Source organism: Erinaceus europaeus, chromosome 18 (genome assembly GCF_950295315.1).
Source record: "Erinaceus europaeus chromosome 18, mEriEur2.1, whole genome shotgun sequence".
Taxonomy (NCBI): Eukaryota; Metazoa; Chordata; class Mammalia; order Eulipotyphla; family Erinaceidae; genus Erinaceus; species Erinaceus europaeus.
Window position 1 is genome coordinate 56,397,326 of NC_080179.1, and position 19,934 is coordinate 56,417,259.

The 19,934-nt window shown below is 38.2% G+C and overlaps 1 protein-coding gene across 1 annotated transcript in view; it reads left to right on the plus strand.

Annotated features, from left to right (window-relative positions):
• Positions 1-19,934, plus strand: part of THSD7B (thrombospondin type 1 domain containing 7B) — a 1,062,005-nt gene that overhangs the window by 779,277 nt on the left and 262,794 nt on the right. The window contains exon 15 of the mRNA XM_007525013.3: positions 12,250-12,428. Within this exon, the coding sequence (XP_007525075.1) occupies positions 12,250-12,428 (179 nt within the window). The remainder of the gene's footprint in view (positions 1-12,249; positions 12,429-19,934) is intronic.

Sequence of the window (19,934 nt, forward strand, 5' to 3'; positions counted from 1 at the left end):
CCAGCCGTTGTCTCCGTGTCTCTGTTACCCACCGAGAAGCCAGCCTGGCCGGCAAGAGCCTACGAAATTTTAACAACACTTAGCCATTTCAGCTTTCAGCTCTCTAATAACCTTGAGATAATTAGTGTTTTCTTCCAGAGTCTCATTTGCTGTTTCTGCATTTCTGATGACAATTCTTTCAAACTCTTTACTCACTCCTGTGATTGTTTCCTTAACCAGTGTATGGATGTTGACCTCATTATTTTGTGCTTTAACCTTTGGAGCACTTTTAGCTGGACTCTTGTTGTGGTTCATTTCTCCAGTATTTCTTCTTGTTGGTTTAACCATTTTATATAGTATGTTATAAGGTCTCCCTCTCTCTCAGTACTTTTCAAATTACTGATCACTCTTGCCTGGATTGACTTGTGTCTAAGTAAGGTAAGTAAAGAGTTTTAAGTTGTGGAAATTAGTTGTTTCAGTATTATTTTAACCCCCGAGTTGGAGCATAGTGGCTTAAAAGCCTCTTTTGTTCTTTTTCTTCCCTGGAGCTTATGGAAGCCTGAGGCCTTTTAAGCTATAAGTAAGCTTCTTAGCTTAATCGCTGACTCCTGACCAGGTAATAAAGCAGGTTGTGGCAGACATAATCTGGCGGCTATGCAAAGAGACTCTCACAGCCCCACAGCTAGGCCAAGGAGGTATAGATCTTCTCTTCTCCTGAGTTTCCTCTTTAATTCTCTGTCTCCTGGTGTCAGCGCACGCCACCCCCCTGCCACCCCCGTCCCAGATTCTGAGGGCAGCAGCAATGGAGACTCACAGTTGCATTTGATGAGTCTTACTGGAATTCTCTCCTCCCTTCAGATGTCTTTTTTTGGTGAAACAGACTGGAGGTGATATCTCAACTGGTAAACTGCCGGACTGTTACCAGCCACTTAATCTCTCCCTAGGAGCCTCTCTGTGTCCAGGAGCCACATGTATTTGGTGGGTCCCTGAAGTTGTTCTAGTCCTGTCTTGTTGCAGTCCCAGGTGGTGTCTTTTGGTATTCCTAGTTGACCTGGGAGAGGAGAGGAGAGAAACTGAAAAGCAGTTTTTTTTTTTTTTTTTTATGCCTGGTAGAGCCTGGCACAAGGAAATTAATGCTGAAGCTCTGATTACATGAACAAGTGAACATAAATCTTGATTAAATCGCCTGGACAATTCAATTTAAAAGATTACTTCTTTATATGATTTGGTTGCTTGATTAAATTGACACTGATACATTCAGTTATAGTAAGTGAACTGGGGTAGCAATTAGTCAGAAACCTATCTCTATCACAGATTATTCCAATGAATATTTTCACATGAATTGCTCAGAAAATTGAAACCACCCATCAAGGTCCCACCCATTTTTTAGGAGAGTAGAGCAAAAACTACAAATGTTTATCTGGAACCAGAAAATACCTAGAATTGCCAAAATACCCTTGAGAAGAAACATAAAAACTAGAGGCATCACACTTTCAGATCTCAAATTGTATATAGGGCCATTGTAATAAAAACTCCTTGGTACTGGAACATGAATAGACACACTGACCAGTGGAATAGAATTGAGAGCCCAGAAGTAAGTGCCCACAACTATGGACATGTAATCTTTGACAAAGGTGCCAAGACTATTAAATGGGGAAAAATGAGTCTCTTCAAATAATGGTGTTGAAAAAAAACTGGGAATTGAAACATGCAGAAAAATGAAAATTGACCACTATATTTTACCAGACATAAAAGTAAATTCCAAATTAATCAAGGGCTTGGCTTTTAGACCAGAAACTGTCAAATACTTAGAGGAGAATATTGGTAGAACTCGTTTCCATCTAAACTCTATTGGAATCTTGAGTTATATGAATCCAATTACAAGAAAGACTAAAAAATAACCCAATGGGACTACATCAAATTAAAAAGCTTCTGCAAAAGAAGACACCATCTAAACAAAGAGACCCCTCACAGAACAGGAGAAAATCTTTCCATGCCATACATCAGACAAGAGGCTAATAATAATAAAACAAAGATTTCAGCAACAACAACAACAAATGACCCCATCCAAAATCAGGAGAGTATGTGAATAGAATATTCACTAAAGAAGAGATTCAAAAGGCCATCAGACATACAAAAAAAAAAGTTCCAAGTCAGAGAAATGCAAATAAAGACAACAATGAGATACCACTTCACTCCTGTGAGAATGCCATGCATCAGAAAAAGTAGCAGCAACAAATGCTGGAGAGGGTGTGGGGATAAAGGAACCTCCTGCACTGCTAGTAGGAATGTCAATTTGTCTACCCTCTGTAGAGAGCAGTCTGGAGAAGTCTCAGAAGGTTAGACATGGCCCTTTTTTGTGATCCAGTAATTCTTCTCCTGGGGATATAGCCTAAGGAACCAAACATACCTATCCAAAAACACCTGAGTCTACCTATGTTCATAGTGGCACAATTCATAATACCCCAAACCTGGAAGCAACCCAGGTGTCCAACAACAGATGAGTGGGTAAGAAAGTTGTGGTATATATAGATAATGGAATACTACTCAGCTATTAAAATTGGTGAATTCACCTTCTTAACCTCGTTTTAGATGGAGCTTGAAGTAATCATGTTTAGTGAGATAAGCCAGAAAGTGAAGGATGAATATGGGATGATCTCACACATAGACAAAGTTGAAAAAACAAGAACAGAAAGGAAAACACAAAGCAAAACTTGGGCTGCAGTTGGTTATTGCACCAAAGTAAAAAACTCCAAGGTGGGGTGGAGGGTTCAGGTCCTGGAACATGATGGCAGAGGTGGACCAATAGGGAGTTACAATGTTACGTGGAAAACTGGGAAATATTACCAATGTACAAACCACTGTATTTTACTCTCAATTATAAATCATTAATCTCCTCAATAAAGAAAAAAAATGAAACCAGAATCCTTTTATCTCAGATATTTATAATTATTATACATATGTATACAATATAATTTATCATATGCCATATATATGCCATATATATATCCTGGGTCATAATAATAATCTTCATACTAGATAGTAAGGTGGTACAATAACGCAGGTTGGATCTCTCTGCTCTAATTTCCACTTGGTTGGAAGGCTTAACTTAGAACTCAAGTCAGTCACATATTATTACAGTCAAACTTATCTAGGGATATCTACATTGCAAGGGTTTAACAATACAGTTCACAGAGGAGTCTGGCAGTAGTGCAGTGGGTTAAGCGCACATGGCGCAAAGTGCAAGGACCGGCGGAAGGATCCCAGTTCAAGCCCCCAGGTCTCCACCTGCAGAGGAGTTGCTTCACAGGTGGTGAAGCAGATCTACAGGTGTCTGTCTTTCTCTCCCCGTCTCTGTCTTCCCCTCCTCTCTCCATTTCTCTCTGTCCTATCTAACAATGACAACATCAATAACAACAATAAAACAACAACAAGGGCAACAAGGGAAAATAAATAAATAAATAAAATTTAAAAAATTAAAAAAAAAGAATACAGTTCACTTGTCTGTCAAAGGAGGGAAGCCATACAAACCTCTAAGGTGAGGTTTGGAGACCTAACACAAAAAAGCCTTTGCATCTAAACATTTCCCTGTATGACAGCTCTTCAGAGAGGGAGGCAAAGGCTGCTTCTCCAGGTTGGACTTGAGGAGACCATTTTCAAAGTCTGCAGAAGGCTGCAGAGATCCATAGTCGAAGAGTAATTCAGATTGGTTTAATTCCATTTGTATTTGTACTCCTTTTGGTTTTCATGGCCAACTATTTGATCTGGTGTTTGGTATCTCTGCACAGCTAGTTTTCATCATTCATGCCTTTTATCAGTGTCTTCATAAGTGAGTGATTATCTAATTGTATAAGTCAATTTGTTTCAATTACACTCATTTTCCAGTCAGTCAGTATCATTATAATATCAATATCTGTAACAGCTGAAGATCTACCAATAAATATTTACCCGTCTCTTCTAATAGTTAAACTGTTAATCTAATTTGTCTTTCTGGCAGCAGTGTCAAACATCTGTCCATTTACCCCCCTCCCCCACCTTTTCTAAACAAATATGTACTTGAAAACAGTTTTGACTTCAGATGTTAGAGGCTCTTTAGCAAGATAACTGATCTAGGTCGTTTAGCTGCTATGTCATACACTTGGCCCTGGGTTCTAGCACAACCCTCTCCATGCTGGAGGAGATATTAGTGCTGGGTGCTTTCCTCTCTGAACCTGCCACCTCAGAGCTGTTTTGTGTAACAAAAAGCAAGCGAACAACTCTGTAGTATGGTACATGCTCAGTAGATAAATACTACTATTGGCAACTCTAAGTAAACGTAGTAAATCTCTAGATATTAAGAAATGATAGTCTGGGACAGCAAAATAGCTCACTTGGGTAGTATGCTTGCTTTGCCATGTGCACAGTCCAGGTTTGAGCCTGCCCCCCACCAAAGGAAGCTTTGGTGCTGAGGTTTACTTCCCCCTCTCCATCTATCACTTTCTATCTAAAAGTTTAGGTTTGGAGCAGTGAAGTCAGTAAGTGAAAAAAAAGAAACAAGAGGCTAGGGTTATAGTGCATAGCTAGTATATCATATTTCCATGCATTATCATAGTTCAGTGCCTTGAACCAGGTCTCTCTCTCTCTCTCTCTCTCTCTCTCTCTCTCCCTCCCTCTCCCATAAATACATAAGATGTTAAAGGGCAGGTGAGTGGGAGAGAGAGCTCACTGGGTAGGGTCCTGTGGAGATTACTTTGTGCACAGTCCAGGTTTGAGTCCTAGCATCTCATAGTGGAGTACTATGGCGCCACTGTGGTACGGCAAAAATAAATGCAAAAAATAAAAACATGACATATAACCTTGTAAACCAGTGTTAACTCAGTAAAATAAAAAGGAAAGGAAAACATATTATTTTAGTTGAAAAACTGAACAAGTTTCCATTTTGAAATGAGGAAAAATAATTAGCCTTTCATTCATCTCTTCCCTGTCATATTGTTGGCACTTTTTTTCTCTTATTTCAGCAAAGTGTCAGTAAATAGAACTTACTCTGTTTAGAAGGATGCTTGTCATTACACTCTAGAGAAATGTAAATAATTTAATCTAGATTTGTAGAGGAACATTTAGACAGGATATCTGGTAAATTCAGGCTTAATGTAGAATTCAAAGCTGAAAGGAGTCTTCTCAGTGGATTATCTGAAATTCCTTAAACAAAGGATGGGGGTCAAAGAGCAAAAGCACTCCTGTGGGCAAAAGCCTTCCGTGAAAATCAATGAGTAGTTCTGAGGATTAGTTAGCATCACTGACGCACAGCAGTCCTAAAGATTCTGAGATTAGATCTGTAATATATAGGACCTAACTATTCCTTTTTTTTTTTTTTGTCTCTAGGGTTATTGCTGTCACTCAGTGCCTGGCACTATGAATCCTCTGCTCCTGATGGCTTTTTATATTATTTACTTTTTTTTTTCATTTTATAGGACAGAGTAATTTTATGGGCAAGGGAAGATAGGGAGAAAGATAGACACATGAAGACCTGCTTCACTATTTGTGAAGCATTGGCCCTGCCCCCTGCAGGTGGAGAACAGGGGCTCGAACACAGATCCATGTGCATATCCTTGCACATAGTACTATGTGCTCTTAAGCAGATGCACTGCTGCCCAGTCCCCGGATCTAATTATTTATTACCACTAGCCTAAGCTGTTTATTCATATCCCTGCTGTTTGTCCTGCTTCCTGATTGAACTTGCCTTTTTAGAATTTGTAATTTTGATGTATGTTAAGAATAAAATGACTCAGGCCCAAAATATGAGACTTCCACTACTTGCTCTTTTTATAGATAGCACGTTAAGTCTCTCAGCTAAAATCTTGTGTCTTTAAGTAATCTTTTGTATCCTATGCTACTGACAACGCAGCATAGACTGTTTGTTTAGGCTTAATATTATATTCTTATAATATTAATAATATATAAGAAATATTAATTAATATTTCTTTCACATTGCTCTATGGAAGATAGTATCAGGAAGAAAAATGTGTTAATGGTAGAGGGAAAACCACCCCCCCACACACACAATTCCTCTCCTGGGAAGTGGTTTGATTAATGAGAGCCTCATTACATTAACAGTGTTTTCACTTAAAGGTGGTCTATTTGGGGGTTAGTAATAGACTTTGAAAAATAATTCCGTCCCAGATCCTTGGATTTTACCCCACTAGTTATAAATCATTAACCCCCTCCAATAATAGCAAGCATAAAAACATTGTTAAAAGGGGGCTGGGTGTAGCACAGAAATCTATCTGTCTAAAGGAGAGCTTGAATGACCACAGAATATGATGGTTCAAGAAGTTTTTTCTGCATTTCTATTTTTGATATGAAATATTTTATTGGAAAATAAATAAAATTGATTGGATTTATATTTAGGAATGTTTCCAGTGAAGCTATCCTGTGGTATAGTTATGTAAATAATTATTTTAAATCTTAGTGCAATTTTCATAGTCTACAATAGGAATTCTCACATATCTGGCATTATAGATAGTAACTTTGGATCATATCCTGCTGCCAAAAACTTTTTTAAAGTACTCAGTATGTAAGTAAAACCAACTCTTTCAGTCATGAAATAGGTACAAGCATACACAATTATTAATGATTCTTATATGAGTTTACCTTTGGGGTATAAAAATAATTTTCCTAAAAAATAAATATCACTATGGCTTAGACATGTTGAATTTCAAAATTATTTTATACTCATTGAGTTCATAACCTTGACTTCCATAGAGAACCTCTGGGTTTTCATCTTATCATGAGGGAAGAAAACAGTATTGCTAGAGGCTTTCTAATTAAAATCCCTCAGTGTGAAAATATAAATGAAGTAATTTTAACTCTGTATTCAAAAGACATCTGAATCAAAATCTACTTAAAATTGGATCTGGAGAAATAGCAGCTCATCTGGATACTGTACTTGTTTTGTTAATGCACTCAACCATGGTTCAAGACCAGCTCCTACTACACTAAAGGAACCAGTGATTCTGTGGTATCTTTCCTTCTCTCCTTGTGTCTCTCTTTTGAGCTGCGGAAATAAGCCTGAAGGGGTGAAGCCCCATGTTATAAAAAAAAGTATATCAATATAGGCACTAAAATTTGTCTTTATATATCATTATACGTACTATATGCAATACATATGAATAAAGAGAGAATATGCTGTTAAGGAAAAAAGTTTGGAGAGGTGGGTAAAGAACAAGAAAGATGGGGCCAGGCAGTGACACACTTGGTTAAGTGCACTCATTACAGTGCATGAGAATCCAGGTTCAAGCCCCTGGTCCCCACCTGCAGGGAGAAAGCTTCAGGAGTGGTAAAGTAGAGTTGCAGGTGTCTCTCTCCCTCTTTATCTCCCTCTCTCTGCTCAATTTCTTTCTGTCTCTATATAATTAATAATAAATAAATAAATAGAATAATGAGAAAGATAAATACTCTTTGGTTCACCTTAAGGAACAAGGTTAGTGATGTATTGAACTGAAGTAAATGATTCTGAGAGGAGGGAGGGTTTTCAGATGCTGGTACGAGATGGTGGAGGAGGAACTAGGCTGGGGATGAGAGTGCTTTACAGAAAACTGAAAAACTTTACAGATGTACCAACAACTGTATTTACTGTAAACCAGAACCTCTCAGTAATGATAATAATAAGAAGAAAAAAAAAAGACAAACAAAAATAGAAAAGGAAAACCTAAAGTAAAACTTGGACTGTATTTGTTATATTGCTCCAAGGCAAAGGAGTCTGGGGAAGGAGAGGAAATGTGTGTGGGTGGGTGGGGGCAAGGAGGAAAAGCATTGGAGTTGTGGTGGAAGATGTTGGAAAAAGAACTATTTTGTAGCTGAGAGTGTTTTGCAAGCACCTAACATAGGGAAATGAGAGATTGCACCTATGTGTCAACAACTGTACTATTGATAGAAACCATTATCCTCCTTATAAGGAAAGAAAGGAAAAAGAATACCTTATATGAGGAAATGAATGTTTTTTTGTGTTGTAATGTGAACACAGAAATGTACTGGAATTGATATAGATGCATTTACAGGAATTGAGGCATTTTTGTTTATATTTTGAGAGGGAAAGAAAAGGTCAGTTCCTTAGAAATTTGATGACAGGGGAAATGTGTCAGAAAAGTTCCATGTAGAACAGTGTAAGGAACACTCAAAGGAATCTCCAGCAGTGAGGAGTTGGCTGTCGATAGTGACTGCACAGTAAAGTGGGACTTGTATGGTATTAGTTTTGTCATCTTTGCTTGATAACCTATTCTTAAGTACAACCCAAGAAAACAGACTTGCATAGGTCTGAAGTTTTGTCAAATAGGTATAATATGGGCTTGGGGATTAACTATTATATAATGACAAGGGAGTGATTTGAAGTAATAAGCCAGGTAGGCTTTTTTTTTGAGAGAGAGAGAGAAAAAAAAAAACCAGAATTTCCTGCCTTCTTTCTCTCCTTCCTTTCTTTTTTCTTCCTTTATTTCTTTCATGGAGCATGAAAAAGGCATAAGTATTGTTGGATAAGATGAAATTGTTGCTGGAAAGTATATCAAATATAGGAAAGGGAAGGGCAGGAGGGAAAGCTAGTTCTTCAGTCTTGACTGCATATTAGAATTCTCTGGGGAGTCTTTGAAAACCACTCATGCCTCTGGTACTCCATCAAAAGTTCTAGTGAAAAAATTCTGTAGTGTGTTTTGGACAATGAAAATATATTTTAGAACCAAAATTGAAAACCATTGCTTATATATTATTTTAAAGAATATGTTTTATTTACAAGTGTTAACACCATATTTTCAGGCAAAAGAGAATCAGCAAAGGTTATTGAAGAGGTATAGCATAAATAAGTAGATATTTTAGAAAATTAGCATTTTCCCTCAGATTGAGTGATAATTACCAAAAGTGAACTATTAAAAAGGGGGGGAAGGGGAGATGAGTGGATAAAACATTGCAGTATTCTGGACCAGAAACAGAAAGATCTTGCATTAAGACTGGCAAAGCAATATACAACAGGACAAGTATTCATTCTGTTTTAACACAAAATTATTTTAATTGCTACCAGTTTGGGGGCTCACTGGGGTTCAGTTCCTGCACAATTAATACATCATTCCTGACAGTCATTTTTATTTATTTTTTTATTTATAAGAAGGAAACATTGACAAAACCATAGGATAAGAAGGGTACAACTTCTCACAATTCCCACCACCAGAACTCTGTATCCCCTCCCCTCCCCTGATAGCTTTCCTATTCTTTAACTCTCTGGGACTATGGACCCCAAGATCATTGTGGGATGCAGAAGGTGGAATGTCTGGCTTCTGTAATTGCTGCCCAGCTGAATATGGGCATTGACAGGTCAATCCATACTCTCAGCCTGTCTCTTTTTCTAGTGGGGAAGGGCTCTAGGGAAGCAGAGCTCCAAAGCACATTGGTGGGGTTGTCTGTCCAGGGAAGTCTGGTCTCATCCTGCTAGCATCTGGAACCTGGTGGCTGAAAACAGAGTTAACATACAAAGCCAAATAAATTGTTGAACAATCATGGACCTAAAGGTTGGAATAGTGCAGATGAAGTGTTGGGGGTCCTCCATTTTGTAAATAGCTAGTAGGCATATTTTAGTTATATTCAAAAGGCCTGTAGCTATACTAGTATTTTTTTGTTCTTTTGCCTGAGCCTGAAATCTGATATGCAGGTAGATCCAAGTTATTGTTCGGGGAGATGATGTCATGGCTGGGAAAAGGACCAGGAAGCTGGATCAGGGAAGAGAGTAGCTCCCTAATATGGGAAAGGGTATAAATATTGTTGACTATAAACCCATTGATTTGATGTGATCTGGGGCCCATAATCAGCTTAGGAGCCTGTGTGACCTCTGCATCCCTCTAGATCTGAGCTCACATTCTGTGGTCATGAGTAGGAACATTCCATGCTGCCCCAGTATCGACCCATCTTCCTCAGGTGTAGCATAGAGTATGTTGTCCATCCCCTGAAGGGAGGATGGAACATTCTCCACCATTGTTGATCCAATCTGGCAGTCATTTCTTCATTGCTTTTTTCCCCCTTCCTTCCTTCCTTCCTTCCTTCCTTTCTTCTTCATCTTCTCCTTCCCCTTCCTTTCCCCTTCCCCTTCCCCTCTTCTTCTTCTCCTTCTCTCCACCTCCTCCTTCTTCTTCTTCTTTTTTAAAGCCATTTTTAAAATTTTTTATATTTATTTATTTATTTATTCCCTTTTGTTGTCCTTGTTTTATTGTTTTAATTATTATTGATGTCGTTGTTAGATAGGACAGAGAGAAGTGGAGAGAGGAGGGGAAGACAGAGGGGGAGAGAAAGATAGAAACCCACAGACCTGCTTCACCGCCTGTGAAGCGACTCCCCTGCAGGTGGGGAGCCAGGGGATAGAACCAGGATCCTTACGCCGGTCCTTGCGCTTTGCATCACCTGCGCTTAACCCACTGCGCTACCTCCCCTGACTCCCCTTTTTTTTTTTTTTTAATAAAACAGAGAAATTGAGAAGGGATGGGAAGATAGCAGATAGGGAGGGAAAGAGAGATGCCTGCAGTACTTTTCTTCAACACTTGGAAAGCTTGCTTCTGTAGAAAGGAAGCAGAGGGTCAAATCCTGGGTCCTTGAGCATGGGAAGATGTGCACTTAACCACTATGTTATTATTATCCACCACATGAGAATTTTTATTTTTTAAAATGTATTAATTTATAAAATGGAAACACTGACAAGACCATAGACATGAGAACATTTTATGCCTGTTAATGGTTATAAAATACCAGAGAAGGGTCTAAGAGAAACACTTATTTATTTATTTATTTATTTACTTATTTATTTATTGAGATTTTGTTTTCAGTTGCTGTGAAACAAGTTATCAGACTTGGCAATCTAATACATTAATAACCTTATATTTTTGGTTGGTCTGAATATGGGTAGTGCTACTCAATATTCTCTGCTGAACCAGCTCATTAGAGAGTATAGCCAAGGTTTTGGTCAATATAGAGATTTTGGTAGACTGAATTTAGGGAAGTTTGCTTTTATGCTCCATTGTTATTGTTGGCAGGTTCAGGTTCCCCTTCCATATACTCATAAAACTGAGGTTATTGTTTTTTCGTTCACTGATATCCAGTGATTGCCTGCAGGCCCTAGAGACCACTGGTCGTTTCCCTGTCATGTGCGCAGTCCATTGGTGGTTCATTATATGTTTGGTTGATTCTTCAAGGTTAGCTACAAAACATATCCACAAAAATCCCTAAACTCTCTTCTGGTTTCCAACTTATTCAGTCAAACATCCTGTCATTTTTCTCAGGTTTTACTCAGATCTAAGGGGAATAAATTGTACAGGTATACACACTAAGCTACAGGAATCAGTTATGTTTAAATTAAATGAGATGATGAATACAAGATAATTATTAAAGGTTTTAGGAAGAAATTAATAACCTTAATTTTCAAAATGTTAAATTTGAAGGTACTTTGATATACAATTAGAATAGATCACTAGGTGGCATGGAACTAAATAGAAAGATAATTGGAATATATATATATATATATTTTTTTTTTTCAAATAGTTGAGGTAGTTAAAATAACCAGACCATTTAGAGTAATATTTTAGAGTAAGTCTACTTATGACTACTATAAAAAAAAAGTTAGAGCATCTGGAACTATCTCTTGATTAAACTCCGGTGTCTCACTATGTAACCTTTCACTATTCTTCTGATTTCGTCTTTCAGCAGTACTCTCTTCTTTCTAACTCGCATGGATAGTGTACTGCTTTGCCATGTGCACAACCCAGATCTGAACCCCTCCCCTCTGTACTGAAGGAAGCTTTGATGCTGTGGTCTCTTTCACTTTTTTTTCTGCCTCACATTCTATCTAAAAGTGAAAGTGAGAGAGAGGGAGAGGGAGAGAGAGAGGGAGAAAGAGAGAGATATTAACTCCATTATATCCCATGTTCCCAGGCAGTAAATTGTGAGGCACAAGGCACGATGAGAGGAGATAATATAGATATAACCTGTTTAATTTTCTCTTGTCAGAAAGCATACCTATCTGTATTCTTTCTCCTTATTCCTTCCAATTCAGAATAGTCTATGAAATAAACAAATGGCACACATTTGGAATGCAGATAGACTCCCCTGTGTCTATATCTATGTCTGCTTATTGGAATAAAAAGTTATTGAAGCTACTGCAGCACTATCTTTGGGCAATATGAGCTATGATGACAAAAAATACAAAGTAAATTCCATCAGTGCCCTGATCACACTCTCTTCTCTTCTCTTCTCTTAAATCTGTTTCAGGTTATATTCAAGAGGAATGTGTCATTCCCTGCCCATTTGATTGCAAGTTAAGTGATTGGTCTAGTTGGGGGTCTTGCAGCTCATCTTGTGGGATTGGAGTGAGAACTCGATCCAAATGGCTAAAAGAAAAGCCTTACAATGGAGGTCGTCCTTGCCCCAAATTGGATCTCAAGAACCAGGTAAAGTGTATGAAACAACAATTTCAAAGTAAAAAAACAAACAAACAAACAAACAAACCTTACTCTTTTCCTTTGAAGATGAGGTCATTATTTTGTTACCAGTGCTGATAACAAGTTGCTGCACATTTGGAGCAGGGGTTTAAAGGAGAGAAAATAATATAATAGAGTTAGTAATAATAGAAGTCTTACTCATGCCTAGCCAGTGCCAAGAATAACTTGGCATAGTTAGCAGTAATAGTGATTACAAAAAACAAATCAAATTGATTGCTAAGTGAACTTAAAGTATGATTTGGTTCATTATGATATTATGAAAGTGATATTCATATAAAAGAATTATAATAAAGAACTTTAAATTTCTCCTATAATTATATATGGTTATTAGGTTTGGATATCTCTGTGTTATTCAACATCTAGTTAAAAGGTCTTTAGTTTGGGTTAACAGGAGAGTTCAGCTGGATAGTGTCCTGCTTTCTCATGTGCTGTCCAGCCCCCACCTTGATGGAGAAAAGTTTGGTGCTGTGTGGCATGTATTCCTTTCTCCCTCTCTGTCTAACTAAAAAAACTCAATTAGAGTGGTGAAGCCTCAATGACAAAAGTTATTTATTCTTAGGAAAGTGAGGTGTATCTCATATAAGCCTGTAACTGTGTGTGTGTGTGTCTGTGTATGAGAGGTAACCTTTTAACATAGGATGTTGAATTTTGAGATTAATTCTATTAATCTCTGTTTTCTTAACTTCATCTTTTAAATTAAAAAGTATTAGTCATTTAATATTTATTTTTAAATTGTAAGATAATAGGGGTATACTTCTATTTGTTTCCCACCACCAGAGTTCTGTGTCTTCATCCCCTCCATTGGAAACTGCAGTAGTTCTCCCAAGGTTACTGATAATAGGCTGATTCCAAATATATATATATATATATGTATATATATATCTGCATTCACTTCTTTCTGAGTCACCCCTACACCTCTTATTATTCCCAGGTGTCCTTTTTTTTTTCCTCTTCTTGCTCAGATAAGAGAAACAGTGCCTGGTTTCCTCTGGTGGTGTCCAGATTCACTTCTCTTTCTTCCTTTCTCTATCTCTCTACTTAATTTAATTTTATTTTTTTTAATTTTTTTTATTTATTTATTTTTTTAAAATTTCTTTATTGGAGGAAAAATGTTTTACAGTCAACAGTAAATACAAGTTTGTGCATGCATAACCTTCCCTAGTTTTCCACACAACAATACAAAACCCACTAGGTCCTCTGCCATCCTGTTCCAGGACCTGGACCCTCCCCACACCCACCCCAGAGTCTTTTACTTTGGTGCAATACACCAACTCCAGTCCAGGTTCTGCTTAGTGTTTTCTCTTCTCATCTTGTTTTTCTTTTTTTTTTTTTTTTTAATTTTTTATTTAAGAAAGGATTAGTGAACAAAAGCATAAGGTAGGAGGGGTACAACTCCACACAATTCCCACCACCCAACCCCCATAACCCACCCCCTCCCCAGTAGCTTTCCCATTCTCTATCCCTCTGGGAGCATGGACCCAGGGTCGTTGAGGGTTGCAGAAGGTAGAAGGTCTGGCTTCTGTATTTGCTTCCCCGCTGAACATGGGCGTTGACTGGTCGGTCCATACCCCCAGTCTGCCTCTCTCTTTCCCTAGTAGGGTGTGACTCTGGGGAAGCTGAGCTCCAGGACACATTGGTGGGGTCTTCAATCCAGGGTAAGCCTAGCCAGCATCCTGGTGGCATCTGGAACCCGAGTAATGAAGCTGAAGGGTTGTCGATCCACACGTGAAGTCTCTGGATACATTCTGAGGTGAAGCATGTTGAGGTAGCAATCGTTGCTTTGGTTAGGTTGTGATCGGCAGATGCAATGTTATTTGGTTTGGATTGGGAGATGCATACGGGAAAGTGGGCCCTATCCAAGGGTTCCAGGACTGGGGGAAGTAGGGGCTCTATAGTGGAGATGTGAGGTTCCTGCTGTCTTAGGGTTCAAAAAGACACTCAATAGTTAATATTATCATCACATTATTTGTTAATTGGGTTAACTTTGAAAAGTCCCTTTGTTATGGTTTGCTGGACAGTACCCAGTATCTTGTATATAGCTGTGCTATTGGAAGCTTCTAATCTACTTGGTCTAGGCTTTTGAGAGAGTCCGCATATCAAATACATAGCCTATATATTAAAAAGATTCAGTTTGTCTTTTGAGAAACTTTGAGACATACAATTGATTTCCCCCTCTCATATTAATTAACTAGTGATTTATATGTCTACATTTTGCTAGGAGTGTACATAAACACCATTCCCACCACCAAAGGACTGTGACCCATCCCTCCCGCCCACTCCCACCCCCCACTGGCCCAGGAAGCTACATGCCTACCCCTCACCACTGGGTTTTTACTTTGGTGCCCTACTTACAATTTGATCAGGTCCTGCTTTTAGTTTCCCTTTCAGGTCTTCTTTCTCAACTTCTATTGATGAGTGGGATCATCCCATACTCATCTTTATCTTTCTGACTTAGTTCACTTAACATAATTCCTTCTAGCTCTGTCCAAGATGGGTCAGAGAAGGTGGGTACATTGTTCTTGATAGCTGCATAGTATTCCATTGTGTATATATACCACAGCTTTCTCAGCCACTCATCTGTTGTTGGGCACCTGGGATGCTTCCAGGTTTTAGCTATTATGAATTGTGCTGCTATGAACATAGGAGTACACACCTCTTTTTGGTTGGGTGTTATGGAGTCCTTGGGGTATAACCCCAGGAGAGGAATTATTGGGTCATATGGAAGGTCCATGTCTAGCCTTCTGAGAGTTTTCCAGACTGCTCTCCACAGAGGCTGTACCAATTTACATTCCCACCAGCAATGTAAAAGGGTTCCTCTGTCCCCACATCCTCTCCAGCATTTGTTGCTGCTGTCCTTTTTGATGTATGCCATTCTTACAGGAGTGAGGTGGTATCTTAGTGTTGTCTTGATTTGCATTTCTCTGATAATCAGTGACCTAGAGCAGTTTTTCATATGTTTGTTAGCCTTTTGGATCTCCTCTGTGGTGAATGTTTTGTTCATTTCCTCTGCCCATTTTTGGATGGGGTCATTTGCTTTTTTGTGGCTAAGTGTGCTGAGCTCTTTATATATTTTGGTGATTAGTTTCTTGTCTGATGTCTGGCATGTGAAGATCTTCTCCCATTCTGTGAGGGGTCTCTCTGTTTGTTTAATAGTTTCTTTGGATGTGCAGAAGCTTTTCAAGTTGATGTAGTCCCATTGGTTTGTTTCTGCTTTGGTCTTCCTTGCAATTGGGTTTGATTCATCAAAGATGTCCTTGAGGTGTATGTGGGAAAGTGTTTTACCAATGTTTTCCTCTAAGTATTTGATTGTTTCTGGTCTGACATCTAGGTCTTTGATCCATTTGGAGTTGATTTTTGTTTCTGGTGAGATAAAGTGGTTCAATTTCATTCTTCTGCATGTTTCAACCCAGTTTTCCCAGCACCATTTATTGAAGAGAGCCTCCTTTTTCCATTTAATACTTTGGGCCCCCTTATCAAAGATTAGATGCCCATAGGTGTTGGGATTTACTTCTGGGCTTTCAATTCTGTTCCACTGGTCTGTGTGCCTATTTTTGTTCCAGTACCATGCTGTTTTGATGATGATTGCTTTATAATATAGTTTAAGGTCTGGGAGTGTGATGCCTCCATTTCTGTTTCTTTTCCTTAAGATGGTTTTGGCAATTCTAGGTGTTTTCAGGTTCCAGATAAATGATTGTAGTGTTTGTTCTATTCTCTTAAAGAAGCCTGGTGGAACTTTGATGGGTATTGCATTAAATTTGTATATGGCTCTGGGGAGAATATTCATTTTGATGATATTTCTTCTTCCAATCCATGAGCATGGGATATCTTTCCATTGCTTGGTATCAGTTTCTATCTCCTTGAATAGCGACTCATAGTTTTCAGTGTACAAGTCTTTCACTTCTTTGGTCAACGTTATTCCTAGGTATTTGATTGATTTTGCTGAAACAGTAAATGGGAGTGATTTCTGGATGTCTTCGTCTTCAGATTTAGTGTTTGCATAAAGAAATGCCACTGATTTTTGTACATTGATTTTGTAGCCTGATACCTTGCTATATTGCCTAACAACTTCCAGTAATTTTCTACTGGATTCTTTAGGTCTTTCTATGTATACTATCATATCATCTGCAAATAGTGAGAGCTTGACTTCTTCCCTTCCAATCTGTATCCCTTTGATTTCTTTCTCTTGCCTGATTGCTATGGCAAGAACTTCCAATACTATGTTGAAGAGTAACGGTGACAGTGGACAGCCCTGTCTAGTCCCCGATCTGAGGGGGAATGCTTTCAGCTTCTCTCCATTGAGTATGATGTTGGCTGTAGGTTTGCTATATATAGACTCCACTATCTTGAGGAATTTCCCATCTATTCCCATTTTCTGTAGAGTTTTGAGCATGAATGGGTGTTGGATTTTGTCAAAGGCTTTCTCTGCATCTATTGAGATAATCGTGGTTTTTGGCTTTGCTTTTATTGATGTGATGAATGACATTGATTGATTTACGGATGTTGAACCAGCCTTGCATTCCTGGGATGAATCCCACTTGGTCATGATGAACAATCTTTTTGATGTGTTGCTGTATCCGGTTGGCCAAGATCTTGTTTAATATTTTGGCATCTATGTTCATCAGAGATATTGGTCTGTAGTTTTCCTTTTTTGTTCTGTCCCTATCAGCTTTTGGTATCAGGGTGATGTTGGCTTCATAAAAGGTGGAAGGGAGTATTCCTGTTTCTTCAATCTTATGGAATAGCTTAAGAAGTATGGGTATTAACTGTTTCCTGAAAGTTTTGTAGAATTCATTTGTGAAGCCATCTGGTCCAGGACTTTTGTTGTTGGGGAGATTCTTAATAACGGTTTCAATTTCTTTGTCTGTGATTGGTGCATTTAGATTTTGTAGTTCTTCTTGGTTCAGTTTTGGAAGTGCATAGGTTTCTAGGAATTTTTCCATTTCTTCCAGATTCTCTAGCTTGGTGGCATATAGTTCTTTATAGAAGTTTTGCAGAATTCTCTGGATTTCTGTGGTGTCAGTTGTGATATCTCCTGCATCATTTACAATTCTATTAATTTGAGTCTTCTCTCTTTTTTGTTTGGTGAGTCTGGCTAGGGGTTTGTCAATTTTGTTTAATCTTTCTAAGAACCAACATTTGGCTTCATTGATCTTTTGTATGGTTCTTTTATTTTCGATGTTGTTTATTTCTGCTCTAACTTTAGTGATTTCTGTCCTTCTGGTTGCTTTAGGGTTCCTTTGTTCCTCTTCCTCTAAGTCCTTGAGGTGTGTAGTAAGGTCGTTCATTTGAGCTTCTTCTTGGTGTTTAATATGTGATTGTATGGCTATAAGTTTCCCTCTCAGTACTGCTTTCGTTGTGTCCCAAATATTTTGATAGGTTGTGTCTTCATTTTCATTAGTTTCCAGGAACATTTGAATTTCCTGTTTGAGTGAGTTTCTGACCCAGTGGTTCTTAAGGAGCATGTTGTTTAGTTTCCAAATTCTATGTCTTTTAATAATTTTCCGTTTGTTGTTAAAAGTTAGTTTTACTCCACTGTGGTCTGAGAAGATACTTGGGATGATTTCAGTGCTCTTGAATTTATTGATGCTGTCTTTGTGGCCTAACATGTGGTCTATCCTTGAGTATGTGTTGTGTGGATTTGAAAAGAAGGTGTATTCCAGTTTTTTGGGGTGGAGGAGTCTTAAAATGTCCAAGAGGTCTAGTCTGTCAATCTCTTCATTCAATTTTCTTGTATATTTATTGGTTCTCTGCTTTGTTGATCTGTCTAAGTGTGAGAGTGGGGTATTGAAGTCTCCCACTATTATTGTATTACTATTGATGTATTTTTGAAATTCTTTCAATAGGTGTTTAATGTATTTAGATGGTCCCTCGTTGGGTGCATAGATGTTAATAATTGTTAAGTCTTCTTGGCTGATTGATCCTCTAATCATTATGTTATGTCCTTGCCTATCTTTTATTACTTTATTTAATTTAAAATCTATCGTGTCTGAGATGAGAATGGCTGTTCCTGCCCTTTTTTGTGGACCGTTAGCCTGTATGATAGTTTTCCATCCTTTCACTTTAAGTCTGTGTTTATCTTGTTGTGACTGATGGGATTCTTGCAAGCAGCATATGGTTGGGTTATGTTTTCTGATCCATCCCCCCACCCTGTGCCTTTTGATGGTTGAGTTTAAGCCATTGACATTTATTGATATTATGGATTTAATGTATTGTAGTGCCATTGTTCTAAAAAACAATTTGTTTACTCTGATATATTACAAGTATTATAGTGATGTTCTTGTTTATAAGAGGTCTTTTAGTACCTCTTTCAGGGCTGGCTTGGTGATAGTTGCCTCCTTTAACTGTTGTTTGTCTAAGAAGGTTTTGATCCCTCCATCTAGCTTGAATGAAAGTCTAGCAGGATATATTATCCTTGGTTGAAACCCTTTTTCATTCAGGGCTTGATAGATATCTTGCCACTCCCTTCTGGCTTTTAGAGTTTGAGTTGAGAAATCTGCAGAAAGTCTTATGGGTTTTCCCCTGTATGTGACTTTTTGTTTCTCTCTTGCAGCCTTTAGGATCCTTTCTTTATCCTTACTTCTTCTCATTGTGACTTTGATGTGTCTTGGTGTTTTCAGGTCTGGGTTGATTCTGTTTGGTACTCTCTGGGCCTCTTGCACCTTGATATCCTTTCTGTTATTCAGGTCTGGGAAATTTTCTTGTATTATTTCCTCTAGAATGTTTGCTTCCCCTTCCTCTCTTTCTTCCTCTGGCAGGCCAATTATACGGATGTTACTTCTTTTGAGATCATCCCATATGTCTCTGTTGTTGTTTTCAGTGTCTCTCAATCTCTTTTTAAGCTCTTTCACCTCTTTCTTAGTTTTCTCTAACTCATCCTCTGTCTGACTAATTCTGTTTTCTGCTTCTGTTAGTCTGCTTTCCCTTGCCTCAGCTTCTTTCTTCATTACAGCTATTTCAGCTTTCAGTTCTCTAATTGTCTCAAGATAATCAGTATTTTCCTTGGGGGTCTCAACTCTTGTTTCCCTAATACTGCCATTCCTTTCCTCCAATGTTGTTTTCATTTCTGTGATTAATAAGTTTATTATTGCTTGCATACTTTTCTTATCTATGGTTACTTCTGACTGATTTGTGGTTTCTTCTGGGCTCTTGTCTTCATTCATTGGGGTAGCAGTTTTATTTGTTTTTAATCTACCCATTTTTTTTTTATTTATGTGTTTCTCTCTCTCTCTTTTTTTTTTAATGCTCTGTTGTTCCTCAGTTGTTGTGTTTTGAGCACAAGTAACACTGTACTAAATACCTTTATGACAATTGCACTCACCAACCTCCGGAATTACAGTAGCAACTGCAGTAAGTATTGAAGGAGTTTAATCGTTACCAGTTAGCCAAAAAATTTCTCCAGTCCGTGAAAAAATAGTAACTAAATCCCAGTGAAGAAAGAGAAAAGAAAGAGAGGAT